This window comes from Meles meles, chromosome 5, assembly GCF_922984935.1.
Source record: "Meles meles chromosome 5, mMelMel3.1 paternal haplotype, whole genome shotgun sequence".
Taxonomy (NCBI): Eukaryota; Metazoa; Chordata; class Mammalia; order Carnivora; family Mustelidae; genus Meles; species Meles meles.
Genome location: NC_060070.1, coordinates 118,661,292 through 118,681,558, shown reverse-complemented (window position 1 = coordinate 118,681,558; position 20,267 = coordinate 118,661,292). Strand labels below are relative to the sequence as shown.

The 20,267-nt window shown below is 36.4% G+C and overlaps 1 protein-coding gene across 3 annotated transcripts in view; it reads left to right on the top strand.

Annotated features, from left to right (window-relative positions):
• COL12A1 (collagen type XII alpha 1 chain) overlaps positions 1 to 20,267 on the top strand; it is a 120,390-nt gene that overhangs the window by 12,898 nt on the left and 87,225 nt on the right. For 2 of the 3 annotated variants that reach the window (XM_046005218.1, XM_046005219.1), the window contains exons 5-13: positions 235 to 294; positions 2,750 to 3,013; positions 3,188 to 3,352; positions 4,028 to 4,201; positions 6,358 to 6,648; positions 6,847 to 7,449; positions 9,886 to 10,158; positions 13,614 to 13,886; positions 15,586 to 15,858. The exons of the other annotated variant lie outside the window; for it this stretch is intronic. In XM_046005218.1, coding sequence (XP_045861174.1) covers positions 235 to 294; positions 2,750 to 3,013; positions 3,188 to 3,352; positions 4,028 to 4,201; positions 6,358 to 6,648; positions 6,847 to 7,449; positions 9,886 to 10,158; positions 13,614 to 13,886; positions 15,586 to 15,858 — 2,376 coding nt within the window. The remainder of the gene's footprint in view (positions 1 to 234; positions 295 to 2,749; positions 3,014 to 3,187; positions 3,353 to 4,027; positions 4,202 to 6,357; positions 6,649 to 6,846; positions 7,450 to 9,885; positions 10,159 to 13,613; positions 13,887 to 15,585; positions 15,859 to 20,267) is intronic. 3 annotated transcript variants of the gene reach the window in all.

Sequence of the window (20,267 nt, the reverse complement as noted above, 5' to 3'; positions counted from 1 at the left end):
GAAAATTATGAGTGAAAACTTTGCCAGCCTACAATATCACTATCTTTTTGAAATACAGCTAAACCCTCACCAAAAGTAATTTGTAAGGCATGGCTTATTTGGCAGTATTCTCTGAGCAGCTGGGCATGGATCATACGTTTGAAAGACAGTAATGGGAAAACAACATATTTATATTTCTTAAGGAAGTATTTGTACAGGTTCATTTCTTTTTGTAATAATCAAGTTTTGACTCAGTTCAAACAGGTGGTCCGACAAAGCCAGGTGAGAAGAAACCTGGAAAACCAGAGATACAAAGTAAGTATTTCCCTTAATATTTTTGCTTGGATTTATAGAAGTCATAAATGTAGTATAAAGGAGATGTTCCAACTATATGCATACTTTGATTTTACCCCCATATTAATTTCTATAGGTGTTATCTAGAAGTAATATGGGTGATATAATAGTAATATCTGACAAAACAGTTATACTACCTACATTTTGAGTTTCTAGTCAATTTTTCATTCTATTTAGTAAGTATTCATTATACTGGGAGTAAACTGTATATTGGTGTGTATCCACCTTTTTTTTTTTTTTTTGGTAGGATTTTGGCAGTAGGTGAAAAACAAAGCTCACCACTAGACTTAACTCATTTCTCGAAGGCAAACCAATAGAAATAAGGCTATATGAAGAATATAAAGCTAGAACACCAGAGAGTCGCCCTCCTTGTGTTTGAAGAATTTCTTGCCATGAAAATATATTCCCAAATCTCTGGCTGTGTTATGCTCCCCTCTAGAGTATTTGCATGACTTTCAATGATGTCAGTGTCACCATTTCCAGTGTCTGTGTAAGACATCTCTAGTAACATGTGGGTCTTCACATATCTGAAGGATATACACATTTTCCAGAGAGGATGTTGGGGAGCTGGTGTCTGGGAGACACCAGTGGGGAGAGAGATGGGAGTGGAGCCCTACTCAGTTTGAAACAACTCCCCTGGTCATTCTGATACATTCTTGCACCACCTTTATCATGATTTCACCCCCACAAAGAATCATGGAGACAAATTAGAAAAGAAAAAGTCACGGAAAACAATGCTGTTCACAGTGTTCTTTGTAATATACAATCGGGAGCCCAACCCCAAACAAAATAAGATACCCAATGATCCTTGGTGCACTCATAACCAAACAAAAGGAATTTTATTCAGTCTAGGTTTGACAATTTCTAGCCTCCTTTGTCTTCTATTGTTTTGTCTGACTTACTGGGATGGACCCTTAAGGGGTTTCTTGGACTTCTAATTTGCTCCTTATAAAAGTTGGATTTATGACCAGGAGGACAGTAAAAGGATTTGAATACAAAGTCCCCTTTACCTAGAATTTTTCCTTACAAATGCCTGTTCATCATTCTTTCTGATGTCTAATAATCTACAATGAACTTTGTAGTATTCAGTTATAATGCTAATATTTTTCCTGAACCATCGATATTTATTCTAAATCAAAGCATCGTACCAAATATTGACTATTTAATAGACTTAAATGGGCCCATTAAATGGTGTGCAAAAATTATTTAAGCACACAACTTGTATTTAGCTCCAAAATTTTCCAAGACCCTTTCCTTCTCTTTGTAGCCAAGTATTTCTTTTGTTATTCACCAACTGACTACAAGGATGAAAACATCTTCAGAAAATTCACTTTGTGTTGCCTTTCAAATATAGATTTTCATGAAAATCAGCCTGTTTTCCTTCTGACTGCAGAGAAAAGGAAAGACATGGGTGTTCATTTATAAAAGCCAATCATTACATTTCAGTAATTTAAAGATATAATGTGCCTTTTTAACTTTTGAACTGAAATGTTTTTCTACTCTTTGTTTTGTAAAAGTAGGTTTTAGATGTCAAATTTAAATACACTGGTAATTAGGACAATAAGATATTTTGACTGTCTTGTATCATATTTATACTTCTTTTTACATTTTTTAAAAAAGATTTTATTTATTTATTTGAGAGAGAGAGAGTGAGAGAGCAGAACCTGGTGGGAGGGGTAGGGGGAACAGCGAGAGAGGGAGAAGCAGACTCCTTATTGAGCAGGGAGCCCAATGCTCCATGCTGGATCCCAGGACTCTGGTATCATGACCTGAGCTGAAGGTAGAGGCTTAAATGATTGAGCTGCCCAGGTGCCCCTATGCTTGTTTTTACTTCTGTTAGATTCTATTAACCCTCTAGATTAAGTCACTGCAGACTTTAGACAATTGCATTCTAAAATGCAGAAGAATTTTAAAAGATTTTCTCTTTCCTTCCGCTTAACTACATCTGCTTGAATAAGACAGCAATTGTTTTGTATTTATTGCTAAATACCAAGGAATGAAGACACTGCTTATTTTGTATGTCCCCCAGATGTTTTGTGTAATTTGTACTTGGAGAGAAAAGGAAAAGGATGTCGTTTATAAAAATAGGTTGATAGCATGAATACTTCAGTCACATGCTCTTGGAGAGTGGGTCATGTATCTATTTATCTCTTCTTGCACAATGTCTTATGTACTAATTTCGAGCCATATAGTTCCATAAATGCATCTTAGTGAAGGCACTGAAAATGCTTCTGTGTTTGTTAATAAAATGGTATATTCTTTTGTGCATGTCAGTTGTGGGTGAAGAACAATGTGAATATGTTCTAATGAACAAAATGATTTAAGGAGACAATAGTTTTTCAACGTTAGTTTGTATTTGTTAAGGATGGATAGAGTTAAGAATACATCATTTAAAAATATATCAAATGTATTTCAGAATGCTCTGTCAGTGCCTGGACTGATCTAGTGTTCCTCGTGGATGGCTCATGGAGTGTGGGAAGAAATAATTTTAAATACATTTTAGACTTTATTGGTGCTCTTGTGTCTGCTTTTGACATCGGAGAAGAGAAGACAAGGGTTGGAGTTGTTCAGTACAGCTCTGATACCAGGACTGAATTTAACTTAAATCAATACTACCAAAGGGATGAGCTTCTTGCAGCAATTAAAAGGATTCCATACAAAGGTGGCAACACAATGACAGGTATGATTTTACAAATTTTGTTATTGTTGAAAATAAATGAAATAGCTGTTTGGGAAAGAAATTGAGGATTGCACAATTTTCACATGTTAAATAATTTTGAAAATAATCACACGGTTTTTGACTCTGGCAAAATTTTGTGAGGAGTGAATGAACACGTTTCTTTTTCACTTTCAGGGGATGCCATTGATTACTTAATTAAAAATACTTTCACGGAATCCGCTGGAGCAAGAGTTGGCTTTCCTAAAGTGGCAATTATTATTACGGATGGCAAATCCCAGGATGAAGTGGAAATTCCAGCAAGAGAGCTTCGAAATATAGGGGTTGAAGTTTTCTCTTTGGGTAGGTCATGTTTGGTTAAGTATTTTTGCTTTAGACATATCTCAATACTTAAGGCTTGAGAAGAAGAAAGGTACATTCCTTAAAGAAAGATGCTATTAGAAGTGTTTAGTGTTTAGCATTTCATAGTGTAGTGTTAAACCATGTCATCTTTTGAGTAAAAATTCTGCTTATGTATTTCTCTCACATAACTCCCTTAGCCTATGCATTGTGAGGTGGTATTCATATTTGTCAGCCCTCTCCTTTTCAAAGAATGCTGGACCAATGATTCTAATAAAGATCCTCCTTGTATTATCATTAACTGCTTTTTAAAATGTGTTTCCTGTATTATGTAATACTTGAAGAATTCGGAGGGTTCCAGGTCATTCAGGACTCTGGAAGAAAAAAGTATTATCTTTACAGATGGCAGGGGCAAATGATGGCAGCGTTGAGATGAGAGCCTGCTCTGTATTATTAACCATTGATTTTCCTTTCTGACTGGCCACTTTCTATGAACTTATAAAATGCCTTTGTCATTTGAACAGTTGCACATTCGTTACGAAGCCAAGCAATTCTGATTTATGACTAAATAAGTATTTACAAATGGCTTTACTTTCAAAGGACTGAGAAGGCAAAAAACTTCCCTAATTCAGCACATTTTTCTTTCCAATATATATCCTTGTCCTTTTGTTTTTGAAGGCATTAAAGCTGCAGATGCAAAAGAACTCAAACAAATTGCCTCCACGCCTTCATTAAACCATGTTTTCAACGTGGCCAACTTTGATGCAATTGTGGATATTCAGAATGAGATCATCTCCCAGGTGTGCTCCGGTGTTGACGAACAACTTGGTGAATTGGTTAGTGGAGAAGAAGGTGAGTGAATGGTTCAGTGTTCCCCTGTGTTTGCTTTTTCCATTATTTGGTAGCATTTATAGCTTTACAGGTATTCTAAAAGTAGGCACACTTATTCAAACACCTCTGGTGATTCTCCAGGTATATACTCCATCATATGGCTTTTCAGTAACTCAACTTATCATTTGAATTGTTCCCCCTCCCTCAGTAGAGCGTGAAGTAAAATATTTATGTCATTATAAAGTTCTTAAAAATCTTTTTTGGACAAGTTTGACTTGTTCTTTTTCTCTGCGACTATTTTGTGCACATTGGATGTCCATAATTATGCTATCCATATACTTGCTTTAATGGCCTTACACTCTGAAGTAAACACTGACAGGCTGGGAGGACGTGTATCTTAACATTCAGCAACATCAACTAGTGAGAAACAGTGTTCTCACTGGTGAAACAAAAGGGTTTTCTATCATCATTCTCTGCATGTTTTCAAAACTTTTAAAAAATACTTCAAGGATCAGTCGGTTTGATCCTTCCACATCTGGAAAATCTTCCCATTTTTATCAGTTATTGCTTCTAAATACATGGGCGAAAGAAAAGACATTTCAGAAGACATTTCATAAACATCCTTTTGGCCATTAAAAAGTCATAATTTCCATGATTGTTCTCCTCTTAGCTTGAGAATTGACAAGTGATTAAAGATAAGTTCTAAATAGCTACTTCTTCAGTCATATAAACTCTTTAATCTCCAAACCCCAAGTATTTTGGCAACATTCGATGGCTGTAATTCTGCTTCAGAACCCCTTCTCATTACTTCATGGGCTCCAAGCCTTTTTCTTTGTCTTACTGCCTAATGTCTGATTCTTTTGCTCTATGTGATTACAAAATTGATCCCCTCACCCCACTTTCTCCTGATTAACCTCTCTTTACTTAGTCTTTTAAACATTCTGACACTGCCCTGTCTTCCCTGGGGTGCATGTGTGGGATAGACCAAACGTCCATCCTGCCACTGTTTGAACTCGGCTTGGATATGGCATGGGGCTGCACTGCAGGTGTTCACTGTGCTCCTCGGGGCCTCTCTTCCTTCCTGGCTTAGTCCGTGGCTTGTTCTCTGCGTCACTCAAAAGTTTTGGCCAAACATCCAGTTGGCACATCTGTTATTTCTCCCTGCTCCCCACCACTTATCACATTTTAGAAATCATTTTTATGCACTCCATATGATTACCTTTTTGACGAGGCCATGAGGAAATTTGTGCCTGTTTGATCATCCACTTCTTGCAGGATGAAATTAAAAAAAAAAAAAGGAACTGTATACTCTGCGAAGTTGATTCCATTGACAAATGTAAAAGTGTGAAAATTTGATCTGAAGTATTTTAAAATACTTCATACTACCTGTTAAGTACCTCAGTGTCGTATTTTCTGTTAAGTACCTCACTATGTTCTACATTGCATAAGGATAGAAATGTTTTAGATGATCAATATTTCCTTGTTAATATACATGTTATTAAAAACTGAGTCCCTCTTGGTGACATTATGAACATTTTTTTTCTTGGCTTGAAATAAGTGAGAATACAATTTTCTAAAATTAGAAGAACTTGTTTAAGAGCTGCTGAATCCTTTATCTTTCTTACTGTACTATAAAGTGTCTTTTAAAGATTATATTTTAGCCTTTATGGTATCATTAAAAGAGAAAAAGAATTGAGTAAGTCATTGATTTAACAAGTATTTATCAAGTGCTTACTTTGATACCTAAGAATAAAGACAATGAACAAAATATCAAAACCAGAATGGAAATTTTGGTTCCAGAGAATTAGACATCAGATATCTTATTATTAACGTCTTCCAACAACTTTCTTTTCCCCTAACTTTCTCAGTGCCCTGACTAAAAATCAGGCACTGAGTCTCTTTTGGTTGTGGATAGGTATAGGTAGAAGTAGAGATTTGGAACTGGGCAGCTCTTCTAGACTAATTCATGATTAATTTGGATAAGGAGAATTGATTGTTCAAACCTAAGGGTTGCATCTCATTGTAGTTAATATTTATTTATTTATTTATTCTCTACACACAACATGGGCTTGAACTTATGACCCCGAGATCAAGAGACAAATGCTCCTCCAGTTCAGCAGGCCAGGTGCCCCTGCATCTCACTGGTTTTAATCACTGTTCAACTTGTTACTTTGCAGTTATTGAACCTCCTTCAAATTTGGTTGCCACGGAAGTATCATCAAAATACATTAAGCTTAGTTGGAGTCCATCTCCTAGCCCAGTGACTGGCTATAAAGTCCTTCTTACACCAATGACGGCTGGAAGCCGACAGCACGCGCTCAGTGTGGGTCCTCAGACCACCATACTTAGTGTTCGTGACCTTTCAGCAGACACAGAATACCAGATCAGTATTTCTGCCATGAAGGGACTGACATCCAGTGAACCCATTTCAATAATGGAGAAGACTCAGCCAATGAAAGTTCAAGTGGGTAAGTGAATAGGTCTATCATTGAGTTTAGTGTATGTGATGGTCCATTGGACAGTATGTCTTACTGGTTCAGGTTTAGTTTTAAAATATTTTTAATAGTTTTCTTTAAATAAGTGTGTTTATTAAGAAAACCAGGTATCTATATTTAATGATTAATTTATATTTGTTGAACTTTAATGGACTTTTTTTCTTTTCACAGAATGCTCACGTGGTGTGGATATAAAAGCCGATATTGTGTTTTTGGTTGATGGCTCCTATAGCATTGGGATTGCAAACTTTGTTAAAGTTAGAGCCTTTCTGGAAGTTCTTGTAAAAAGTTTTGAGATTTCACCAAATAGGGTACAGATAAGTCTTGTCCAGTACAGCCGGGATCCTCATACTGAGTTCACTTTGAAAAAATTCACCAAAGTTGAAGATATAATTGAAGCAATAAACACCTTCCCCTACAGAGGAGGATCTACAAACACTGGGAAAGCAATGACTTATGTCAGAGAGAAAATATTTGTGCCTAGCAAGGGTTCAAGAGGCAACGTACCAAAGGTCATGATTCTTATCACGGATGGGAAATCTTCGGATGCTTTCAGAGATCCTGCTATAAAACTAAGGAACTCAGATGTGGAAATCTTTGCAGTTGGTGTCAAGGATGCTGTTCGCTCAGAGTTGGAAGCTATTGCCTCTCCTCCTGCTGAGACACATGTGTTCACAGTGGAAGACTTCGATGCTTTTCAGAGAATATCTTTTGAACTCACACAGTCTATCTGCCTTAGAATTGAGCAAGAATTGGCAGCTATAAAGAAAAAAGGTTAGTAGACTTTGTAGAGCCAAAATCTCTTCATGAGCAAAGCATTTTCGGTTCTAAAATTGTGGATAATATGCTTCTCAGATTCCTGTTAGATACAGGAAGGAGTAACTTTCCTATCTTTATAAATCTTTGGGCTTAGTTTATTTAGCTCTGAAGTATGACTTTTTCCTGGGTATGGATCATGTATTAATTAGTGAAAAAGTTATTTACCAGGAATCATTAGATGTTTTGATCCTAGACCCTTCAGCAGGGCTGGGCACCAGCTTGATCACACCTATTTGTCATATTCAATACAACAACCCCTAGTTGAGTGTGCACTATGTAGTAGATGGTGAGCCAAGTCCTTTGAATTAAAGGTGATGAGAACAGAGTCCTAGAACTTTGAATTCTTTTTATGCATTGCCTTTTCTGGACCAATTGTGGGCATTGTTTCTCACAGTTGGAATTCCTTAACCTCATTTCTTGATTTGTTCAAATTCTATTTGTCAACCTTCAGTGACCCGACCCATCTCTTTCATAAAGTCTTCCTTAACTGTTCTAGTGCTGCAAAACTTACTATCACTTCCAGTCACCTGGGGTTCATAGGTACCGCTCTGAATTGTTAATAATGTCACACTCTCCTGTCTTTCTTTCTTTTTAATTTGTTTATTTACAGCATAACAGTGTTCATTGTTTTGGCATCACACCCAGTGCTCCATGCAGTACATGCCCTCCCTATTACCCACCACCTTGTTCCTCAACCTCCCACCCCCCGCCCCTTCAGAACCCTCTGGTTGTTTTTCAGAGTCCATAGTCTCTCATGGTTCATCTCCCCTTCCAGTTTCCCTCAACTCCCTCTCCTCTCCATCTCCCCATGTCCTCCATGTTATTTGTTATGCTCCACAAATAAGTGAGACCATATGATACTTGACTCTCTCTGCTTGACTTATTTCGCTCAGCATAATCTCTTCCAGTCCCGTCCATGTTGCTACAAAAGTTGGGTATTCATCCTTTCTGATGGAGGCATAATACTCCATTGTGTATATGGACCACACCTTCCTTATCCATTCATCCGTTGAAGGGCATCTTGGTTCTTTCCACAGTTTGGCGACCGTAGCCATTGCTGCAATAAACATTGGGGTACAGATGGCCCTTCTTTTCACTACATCTGTATCTTTGGGGTAAATACCCAGCAGTGCAATTGCAGGGTCATAGGGAAGCTCTACTCTTAATTTCTTCAGGAATCTCCACACTGTTCTCCAAAGTGGCTGCACTAACTTGCATTCCCACCAACAGTGTAAGAGGGTTCCCCTTTCTCCACATCCTCTCCAACACACGTTGTTTCCTGTCTTGCTAATTTTGGCCATTCTAACTGGTGTCAGGTGGTATCTCAATGTTGTTTTAATTTGAATCTCCCTGATGGCTAGTGATGATGAACATTTTTTCATGTGTCTGATAGCCATTTGTATGTCTTCATTGGAGAAGTGTCTGTTCATATCTTCTGCCCATTTTTTGATATGATTATCTGTTTTGTGTGTGTTGAGTTTGAGGAGTTCTTTATAGATCCTGGATATCAACCTTTTGTCTGTACTGTCAATTGCAAATATCTTCTCCCATTCCGTGGGTTGCCTTTTTGTTTTGTTGACTGTTTCCTTTGCTGTGCAGAAGCTTTTGATCTTGATGAAGTCCCAAAAGTTCATTTTTGCTTTTGTTTCCTTGGCCTTTGGAGACATATCTTGAAAGAAGTTGCTGTGGCTGATATCGAAGAGGTTACTGCCTATGTTCTCCTCTAGGATTCTGATAGATTCCTGTCTCACGTTGAGGTCTTTTGTCCATTTCGAGTTTATCTTTGTGTACGGTGTAAGAGAATGGTCGAGTTTCGTTCTTCTACATATCGCTGTCCAGTTTTCCCAGCACCATTTATTGAAGAGATTGTCTTTTTTCCATTGAATATTCAACAGAGCAGTGTGCCTTAAACAATGGCTCTTCTATGATTTTGTCTCATGACTATTCTTTTGTTAGGAAGAATTCCTTAATCATTACTTTGAAACACTGTCTACTGCTAAAAGTTAATATCTGATTGCCAAGGATTAATGGGAAAGTATTGCTGGTTCATTTTAGGTCTGTTACTATTTAAATATTCTAGTTGCAGGCAGGACCATTCCATTACTTTTTTGTATTTAGAAACCCAATTCAAATTAAATTTTAATTAATCATTTAAACAGTGTAACTTAGTATTATTAATGGTCAAGACAAATGATCACGACCTCCTGGTAGGGTTGTAAATGAAAGGCCTTCTCTCAGTGGTCTTATGTGGAATATTTACTCCATACATTTGTCTCAATGACTATTCCCCCAATGAACATAAGCCATTTCAGAAACATAGTCATCAGGTCTATTTTTGCTTTATAGATTTAAATATTTTTAACTGTGTCCTTTTTTTTTTTTTTTTAATAGCTTATGTGCCTCCAAAGGATCTTAGTTTTTCTGAGACAACTTCTCACAGTTTCAAAACTAACTGGTCTCCTGCTGGAGAAAATGTATTTTCATACCACATCACCTACAAGGAAGCTACTGGGGATGATGAGGTCACAGTGGTGGAGCCGGCATCAAGCACCAGCGTCGTTCTCAGCAACCTGAAGCCAGAGACCCTATACTTAGTCAATGTGACTGCGGAGTATGAGGATGGCTTTAGTGTTCCCTTAAGTGGTGAGGAGACCACAGTGGAAGGTGAGATGGGGTTTTGGACCTTGTTTTCCCAAAACTAGCAGTTTATTATAGAACCAAGTTACAATTTGAAATAACCATATCCTTTATAGAGATGGTGAATGTCTTTGTAAGATTCAGAATCTATAAAGTACAGCTATTCATACATCTCTTTAAAAGTGAAAAAACTTTTATATATGTATAAAAAAAATAAACCCTAGGTTTATTTTGATAAATTTGAGGTTAAAAGGTGTAGAGAACTGTTAATAACTATGGCACTAGCTCTTGAAATACTCCAGATTTTTCTGCCCCATATTTCAAGAGTGTTATGTTCAAATACTTCTGAATTTTGTTTACTTTATTGATGGATGTGATGGCAAATATATTACCACATGTTTTTTCTTTTTAAAAATTGTGGTAAAATATACATAACATAAAGTTATCATTTTGGCCATTTTAAGTATACATTTCAGTGGCATTTAGTACATTCATATTCTTATGCTACCATTATCATCATCCATCTCCACAACTTTTCTTGTCTTGCAAAATTGAATCTCTGTACTCATTAAAAAAATAACTCTTTGTTCCCCAACCCTCCCTCCCTTCACCTCATTGCCCCTGGCAACTACCATTCTATTTTCTGTTTCTATGAATTTGACTACTTGTAGGTACCTCATAAGAGTGGAATTACACAGTATTCAGCCTTTTGTGTCTGGCTTATTTCACTTAGCACAATGTCCTCCAGGTTCATCCGTGTAATTTGAGTCAGAATTTCCTTTCTTCTTATGGCCAAAAGAGAATCCCATTATATGTATATACTACATTTTGATTATCCACTCATCCACGGACACTAAAGTTGTTTCCACCTTTTAACTATTGTAAATAATGCTGCTGAGAACATGAGTGTACAAATTTTACCAAATGTTTTAAGCATTATTTGTTTCAATATGTCCTCTTTACTGATAAGAATTGAATGCTTTCTGATATGTTTCATTACATTTGACATTTAAAGGATACCAAGGAATGTGGTTACAAGAAGACTAAGACTAGGTAATTACTCTTCAAGATAAATATCACAAATAATAAAAGACATGTCAATTTTTCTCTATTTTTACTGGGAATAGGTGAAGAAGCTGAAACAGATGCATGAGGAAATTAAGATAGTTACAAAGAAGAGTTTGCTAACAGGAAAGTCATATATTGGCATATCTTGCAGATGAAAGCAAAAAAGAGAGTCTTTTTTCTCTGAAAGATTTTTAAAATAAGATTGATCTATTCTTTTTGTGCATGGTTTAGGTATATTTCTATCTAAAGGCCTGCCAATAAAATAATGACCTAAGTTGACTTTTTTTCTTATGATTTTTGTGTTGAATAACATGGAAGTCCATATTTAGATATTTTATTTTCCTTTTTTTTAAAGATTTATTTGAGAAAGAGAAAATGCATGCATGACTGGAGGGTAGGGCAGAGGTAGAGAATCTTTAAGCAGACACCCCACTGAATGCAGAGCCCAATGTGGGACTTAATCTCAAGACCCATGAGATCATGACCTGAGCCGAAATCAAGAGCTGGACGTTTAACCGACTGAGCCACCCAGGCACCCTCATATTTCTGATTTCCTGATGATTTCTCTGTAATGTGCATATTGTTACTTAATGAGCTTGGCCTTTTCCTTCATCACTTTGGGAGGGGGATGGGAACGTATCTCAAGAAAAAAATTTAAGTCCAGGAGGTTTTTGAGTAAAGCCAACTACATTCATATATGTTCTAGTTTTTGCTCATTGGGCTTCAACAATAGCATTTGGTAATGCGTTTCCAGTTCTACCGTCTGAATGAAATCTGAGATTTACACTTTCCTTAGTAAATAAGGAAGCTTCTGATTTCTTAAGCTAACAATTATTGAGCTCCGGCTTATGTGTCAGTTATTATGATAATTGCTTTCCATGGATTATTTCATTTAGCCAATTCAATAATCCTATACACAGTCTTTTTTTTTTTTTTTAACTATTGGGTAATCTAAGGCTCAAAATTACACATTCAGCTCCAAAACTAGTAAAGTAGTTCCCCTTGATCCTCAGCTTCACTTTCTGTGATTACAGTTGCCTATAGTCAACAACAGTCCAGAAGTAGATGATTGTCCTTCTGACTATTGTTAGAAGGTCAATAGTAGCCTAACATTATGTCATGATGCCTACATCATTCACCTCACTTTTTCTCATCTTGTAGGCATTTCCACAAGAAGGGTAAGTATAGTAATATATTTTGAGAGGGAGACCCTATTCATATAATTTTTGTTACAGTATGTTGTTATTATTCTATTATTAGGTATAACAATACCTAATCTCTTAATCTCTTAATGTGCCTCATTTATAAATTAAACTTCATCATAGTTATGTATAAGAAAAACATATTATAAATAAGGTTCAGTACTATTCGTGATTTTAGGCATCCTCTGGAAATCTTGGAATATAACCCCTGCAGATAAGCAGGGGTGGGGAACTACTATATTCAAATTCAACAGTTTATTTGCCTCATTTGTTCTGGCTAATTTAGTCTTTTTCCTTGCCATCTAAAATGAGTCATGGGTGTAAGTCTGCCAACTGTCATTCATTTTCTTAAGGGATTCACTTTCTTTCTCCCTGAAGTGACCTACTGATGTGTTGGCTATTTAGATAAATTTCTAATTATATGTGAGGTAAATGCCAATGTATTGCACTGTGCTTTCACTCCAGTGGATTGAGAAGACAATAACCTTTATTTCATCTTTTCTGAACTTGTGGTCCAAATGGACAGTCTGCCTCTTAAATGAATAAATAATTTAAGCATGTTTACTGTCTATAAAGCCAAATGATGTTCTCCTTTAGGCTCAATGAAGATCCCATTTAAGATTGTGAGTCAGTGTACATTACCCCATTGCAGTTTAACTTCAAGATTTGGATCCTGCTAGCATTCATTAAGTACAGTGTGTTTGGTCCAGTTACTGGGTATGGTCTAATTATTCTCCAAGTCAAATGATTATATAAATTAAAAAGTTAGCTGTGGAACTGACTGGACAAGATTCAAGTGGATAAATATGGTAGAACTGGGTGTTAGGTATTATTTTCCTACTTTTCTGGGAAAAAATAGAGTTAGAAGGAACTATTGGTTACCTATATTTCAAGAAATGAAGTACTTTTATTCCTGAATTCTATGTCAATATGAATTTACTACTTAATAGAGTACTTATGATTTTAAAAGTTTACTATTAGGTACCTCTTTATTTGATTAAAAAAATTAACAACACTTAGTTTCTTTCTGTATATTATAGAGTATTTGTTGTTTCAGCATCTAGTTAATATCTGCCTAATTGAATGCTGTAACCAGGGTTTTAACAAAAAAACTGCCTTTGGATTTGCTTAGAGAAATGTTATAATTTAGTGATCAAAATCTTAGTTTTGCATTTTTTATGTAAAATAAACTTTTTTTTAAACCAATTTCAGTAAAAGGAGCGCCTCGAAACCTAAAGGTGACAGATGAAACTACAGACAGTTTTAAGATCACTTGGACTCAAGCTCCAGGGAGAGTTTTAAGGTACCGAATTATGTATAAACCAATTGCTGGTGGAGAAAGCAAAGAAGTTACCACCCCTGCCAATCAGAGGAGGATAACACTTGAGAACCTGACTCCAGACACAAAATATGAAGTATCTGTAATTCCTGAATATTTCTCGGGACCTGGTTCTCCATTGACTGGAAATGCAGCCACGGAAGAAGGTAGATGAAATATGCTGACTGTATGGTAACAACCCAGATCTTGGACCTCAAGGGGTCCTGTAGGCAGCTATCCAGACACTACAGGCAAGAGACACTGTCTCAATTATCTGAGTATCTTAGATGGTAGTCCTTTTAGACGTGGGTTACTCAAATTTTTGACTTACCTATAACAGCAATTTTTTGTGTCAATAGGACTCAAATGCTATCATATGGCCTAAATATTATTTAAAAAAATATTATTAAATATTCTAATATAAATTGAAGGGTTATTAGGGGTTAAAAATCAAACTGCTATGTACTATTGAAAGAGATTAGATATTACTTCTTCAGGAAGATTTTAAAATAGTAGCCTGTTTTTATTTAAATGGGATAGACTCCCAGGATAGATTCTGATATTTGTTGCAAATTATTAATGTTTAATTAAATGTTTAATTAGTGTTTTATTAAATGTTTAATAAAAATTAAGGCATTTCTAATTTTCATTTTATTCCCTATCTTTAAAGTTAAAAAAAAAATAATAACAACAACATATTAGCAATCGTGAACAGTTACTGAGTACTTAGTTGTGTCAGGTTCTGTGCAAAGAGCTTTTCATATATGATCTCATCTGATCCATGCACAGTCAATGGAATTCTTAATATTATCCTTTTTTATAAGGAAATCGAGGCTAAAGATACTAAATAGTAACTGAGTCAGGCTGCTGATAAGCTGATATGCTGCTGATAAGCAGTGCATCTGAGGCAGACACTCATAAGGAATATCCATTCCCCGCTTGTCCTCCATCACTGCTTGTTGCTTCTCTCCCAGGGGAACCTAGCTAAACAGCCTTTCCTGCAGAGACCCTTTCTCTTTCCATCTGCTTTCTTCCTCCTCTCTGCCCTTCAGGAAATCACTACATTTCTTTTTCTCTTTCTAGTTGGGGATGTAGGGCCCTTTGTGTGGGGACCATAGAAAGACCCAGTGACTCTTCATCTTTCTGTTTTCTAGAGTGAAAGTGGCTAGCTGTTCCATGCCCAGTGGAGAGTGTCACAGGGTTGGGTGACTTCAGGCCCTTCAGAGATGACATGACCACCCTACCAAAAAGTCATGAAAGGCCAAACATCATAGTTGCAAAGGGATAGGTAGCCCCTGAGTTTTACTCAAGGCAAGACCTCACTCAGGTTGTTTCCTTTCTTAAGTTTTTTTTCTAGGGATAGCATTTGACCATTAGTCATTTTTATCACATCAGTGTATTTCTAGGTTTTCTCGGAGGTGGTAAAAAACCTACATTGTGATACTAATCAATGTGTTTACAATGTGTAGCGCCTTGTTCCACTTTCAGGGAAAAGACTGTAGATTTTAATGTCAAAGACAGTAATGCAAAAGATACTAACCTGCATAAACACAGAAGAGGAATTGGATGCCTTTTGCTTTGTTTCTCCCAACACTCAAGGCCCAGTTTAGAAATGCTGAAGCTCTGTTGCTTGTCAACAGTTGAAATTGCTGTCATACTCCTTAGGATATAAATTTGATGCAGCACGCGCGCCCATGCCCATACCCATGCGCGTACACCCACGCACACATGCGCGTACACCCACGTACACATGCGCGCACACCCATGCACACATGCGCGCGTGCACACGCACTTAAAGCAACCAAGTGTTTTTTAAGTCATTTTATTAAATAATGAATTTTGATGTTGGTTTTTTTTTTAATGAAGTTAGAGGGAACCCAAGAGACTTAAGAGTGTCTGACCCTACAACATCAACTATGAAATTATCTTGGACTGGGGCACCAGGGAAAGTGAAACAGTATCTCGTCACATACGTCCCAGCGGCTGGGGGTGAGACTCAAGAGGTCACTGTGAGAGGACATACGACCAGTACTGTGCTGAGAGGATTAAACGAAGGGACGCAATACTCCTTATCTGTGACAGCCTTATACGCATCCGGTGCTGGAGATACCCTTCATGGCGAAGGAACAACCCTGGAAGGTAATAACTCTGTTTTATAGAAATCCCTGAGTTTGTGATTGCATTTAGGAAGCTGAAAATGTTTGCGGAGAATCAGATCTAGAAATGTGCTATCCTTTCTCTTAAAAGGAATTTGTATTGAAAAGTAGTAACTACAAAACTGCCTCTTATTCAGAGACATAGAATGTAAGCTGTTGTAAAAAATTAAATTTGATCAGGGAGAGGTGTACTGAGAAGCTGAGTGCATTAGAAGGCCGTAGAAATATGTTCTCAATGCTATGGGCTGGTTAAGTGGAGAATAGGTGTGTGACATTCAGAGTGAGAAGCGACCTTGGGAAACATCTGTGGATGAAAAGGATTTGGGTTGCCCATGATAACACAGCAACTTCCATCACTAGGAACAGACAGGAACCCTTTCTGACTCTGAATCTCTCGTTCACCATGCATAAAAGCATTTAGTTTGAAAAATATGAGGATCCCGATTTCTGTTTGGTTTGTCTTCTAAATGACCTCTGAAATTCAGTTCTGTGTTAGAAGTTTGAAGTTAATGCAGTATTTAGCGAGAACCACCAACAAGACTGGAGCTGTGTCCTTGGTTTTCCAGACTTAATTGTCAGAGGGCTTCGTAGTTCTTAGACTCTTTTGAAATACAGTGGTGGCTTGCATTTAACTCACCGCAACTACAAAATAAGTTGTATAAGAGGGAGAAAATGTAAATTTAAACTAGCCACAATAAGAATGTTATGATGTTAAAAAGAAGTATCAGTGGATGGTTAAGATAATGAGTCAGTACCATAGTTGGGGGCCTAAATGGGAAATCAGGCATTGATTCCTTGTTATCACCATCTTTTATATGACCTATTTAACATAATTATAGGAAGAAAACGCATCTGAAGTATCTTTTGTGATGCGAAGTCATGGTGACTTTAGGTAAAATATCTGTCCAATTTGGAGGATCCAGGAGTTTGGAGCTTTGTAGATGTTGTAATTAATGGGGACAAGGCCCACATTAGGCAGTTTCCATTAAAAGTACAAGATTTAGTCAAGAATTAAAAACAAATAGCCAAAACATATTCTAATCAATTCAATCTCTAATAGTAATCAAGAATTTAATTTTAATAATCAATGAAATTTATTTTGAAAAGATGATTTAAATGAAAGATTAAATACCAGTGTGTAAAATACTGATTACTAGAAGAGTCCTGGTTTCATTACTTAGCCATGTGACCTTGAAATGGTTCCTTAACCCCTCTGAGCCTCAGTCTACCCATCTATAAAGAGAGGATGATCATCGCTTCTGCATCCCAGATTTGCTGTGGAGATCAAACGGGAGACTGTAAGAGAAACTTTTTGGGAACTGTAAAATGCTATAGGTATATAAAGTTCATTAGGAGGAAAAGACATTCACTTTAGAATCGATATCTAAAAATATGGCTTTTGTAAGTAAGTATTTAAGAGATATTGATCAGCTACACTAATGTTTTGGAAATAATAAGAGGTAGTGGTGGAAATTGCCTTAATTACAGACACCTAATCCAGCAGTAAAGTATGTGATCCTTGTATCCAGAGCAACACCCAGAATTTCTGACAAGTTTGTTCTTCTGTTCTGACCTTTTGAAGTTCTCTTTCTCTTGTGCTTCCCAAAGGCTTTCAACATAGATTGTTTACAGGATTTTATTTTAGGGATAAACTTTTGAGCTTTCATTTTTTCCAGAATAATTGTAGGTAATTCCTGTTTGTGAAAATTTCTCTCTTATAAGGAATATCTTGGAAATGCTTTTAATAGCTTTCCTTCTTCTTGTACCTTTCAATCTTCTGATATTCTTCTGCCTTTTCTTACTTCAAAAAATATATTCATACTTGAGGTTAAAATTAGGCATTTTTCCTCAGAATGATATATTAATCATTAGAAAACAGACTACACATTTTAATTTAACAGCAAACACATTCTGCAGGCTTTGATTTTTCTGGTGTATAGCTAAACTGTTTATAATTGAACTGAACTGTTTATCGCTTTGCAAGTAGTATAGAAAATCTACCAACGTGTATGTATGTGTGACTATGAACCCATGTGCACACACACACTTACTTGATCAGAAATTACCTCTAAGTGAGGTACATAGGTAGTAAAAGAAATCTTTAAAAATTACCGTTTTTCCATTTCCTGAGAAGGAGGGTAGCAAGATGATTAACTATAGTTAATTGATAAATAAGTTGTCATAGTACATTTTTTCCACTTGTACCAAATCTCTTTACTACAGTGAAGGATTACATAAAATGCTGCCAGCCTAATTTTATGAACATATTTATCCCGTTGCATTATGTGTGGTAAACTTGACAAATATGTAAAAGCGTAGTTGTGACTAAATTAAAATAGTAGAAGATTTTAGCCCCTGGTTATTCCATTTCATTTTATTGTATTAACTCAGCCAAATCCACATACCATATACAGGAATAGGATATGATGGTAAATGCAGGGAATGGAAAGCCAGAAACAGAGCCAGGAACTGCTTTTGAGGGCCGCTGTTTTTCTAATCTGTTTTTCTCTTGGGAGAGAAGGTGGTAAGAACAGACCTTGAAGGAATGTTTCTTCCATCCAGAGGCATGGCTCAGCCGGCAGGAGCATTCTGTAGGTTGAAAATTTTATAGATGGCCTCAAGTGCATTCTATTCAAATCAACAAACAGAAAAAAACCCAACATATTTCTTGTGCTCTACAACTGTCCCTAACTTGAATCTATTTCCTAGTTTGTTGAAATATAGCCAATGATCAGAAAATTCCCCTGTCCCTGGAAGAGAGATTTATTAGAATTGGCATTGGGGAAGTTCATGGTTTGCTCTAGGATTGTATGAAATAGGATCACAAAGGCAGTGTTTATTACTATTTCAGATCCAAACTTTAGAGGAATCTGAGCACAAACTATCAGGTTTGATTTATGTTGCGCCCCCTCCCCCGTGTTGTTTTTAAAATAGATTTAATGTGATTACTAAAGGACTGTTGTACATGTAAGTGTAGTTGAGGTCGTGATAGAGCTTTTAGTTGTCATTGTTAGTGTGTAGAGACAGGAAAACCTGCTCTTATAAACCTTGAAATGAATAATGGTCATTTTAATTCCGAGATTTTACCACAAATGAATGAAAATTTCAGTTTGGGAATAATACGGTTCTTTTTGTTTTTGACTGTTGGTTCTTGGCTATGGAAAAGATGATTCTTTAAAATTTCCTTTTTTTTAGTTGCTATAGCAACCTGCCAATGTCCTAGACAGGGACAGCTTCCTGTACATCAAACCAAGCTCACTCTGCTGACATTTTGTTACAATGAGGTTTTTAGCACATCATAGGAATTCCTCTGCAGGATGTTGAGTAACATGGGGCCTCTCCAAGATGGACTAAATAAGGTCTCTGTTTCCCTTGATTTACTGCTATCTCATAATTTGAAAGATCATACATTCTGGGTATAACAAGGCTGAGATTTCCGGGGAGCTTTAGCACAATTGCCAAATAGCAACTCATATTTCCTTTCCTATGCATTAATGGCTCATTGGAGAAATATGTAAATCACATCGGGGACATAACAATTACGGAAGAAATCCCATACAGACTTTGAGGTTGAAGGGTGATTTAATTGTTAAGAGGTTTTCAAGAACTATGTATTGGAACTATGTATTGCTTCATGTAGTTGTTGCTTATCAATAGTGAACTTTGTACTTTGGAATGGTGACTCTAATTCACTGGGGTTGTAAATCAAGTGTGTTTCCACATAAACGTGGAAGCAGGTTTTCTGTATTCTACTGTGGAAAGTTGGATGACTTTTGAGCTGAGCTCTAACGGAAAAGACAAATTGATTTAGAAGAGGATTTACATTACATTTTCAATTTAACTTCTATTTTTGAAAGTGGTATGTGAAACTCAATGAAAGCCGACTGGAACAATTTACACAGTTTCATTTCATTATGATTAATTTTTCAGTTATCATCATTGGCTAATTTGTGTTTTAATTATATTTGAATTGGATGATGATTTGCTTTTCAGATAGCAAATGGAAAAGGGCTAAGGAAACATAGGAAAGTTACTTAAATGAAGCATTAGTTCTTTGGCCTTGTATATGGAAAAAAATAGAAATCAACCCCTTGTGGATGTTCAGATCATGAGAAATGCACCTGTCTAAATTACCTCTCACACTAGTAGCTCAGAGACGCATGTGAGCAGGCATGAGAAAAATGCCTTTTGAATATATCTAAATACGGTTCATAATCAGAGCAGAAAGGCTGAGAGTATCAAAATTTCAAAAAACTGATAAATTTTGTGTTTTAATGTATGACAGAAAAGAATGTTATTCTTTTTTTTTAATTTTTTTCCATTTTATTTATTTTTTCAGCGTAACAGTATTCATTCTTTTTGCACAACACCCAGTGCTCCATGCAAAACGTG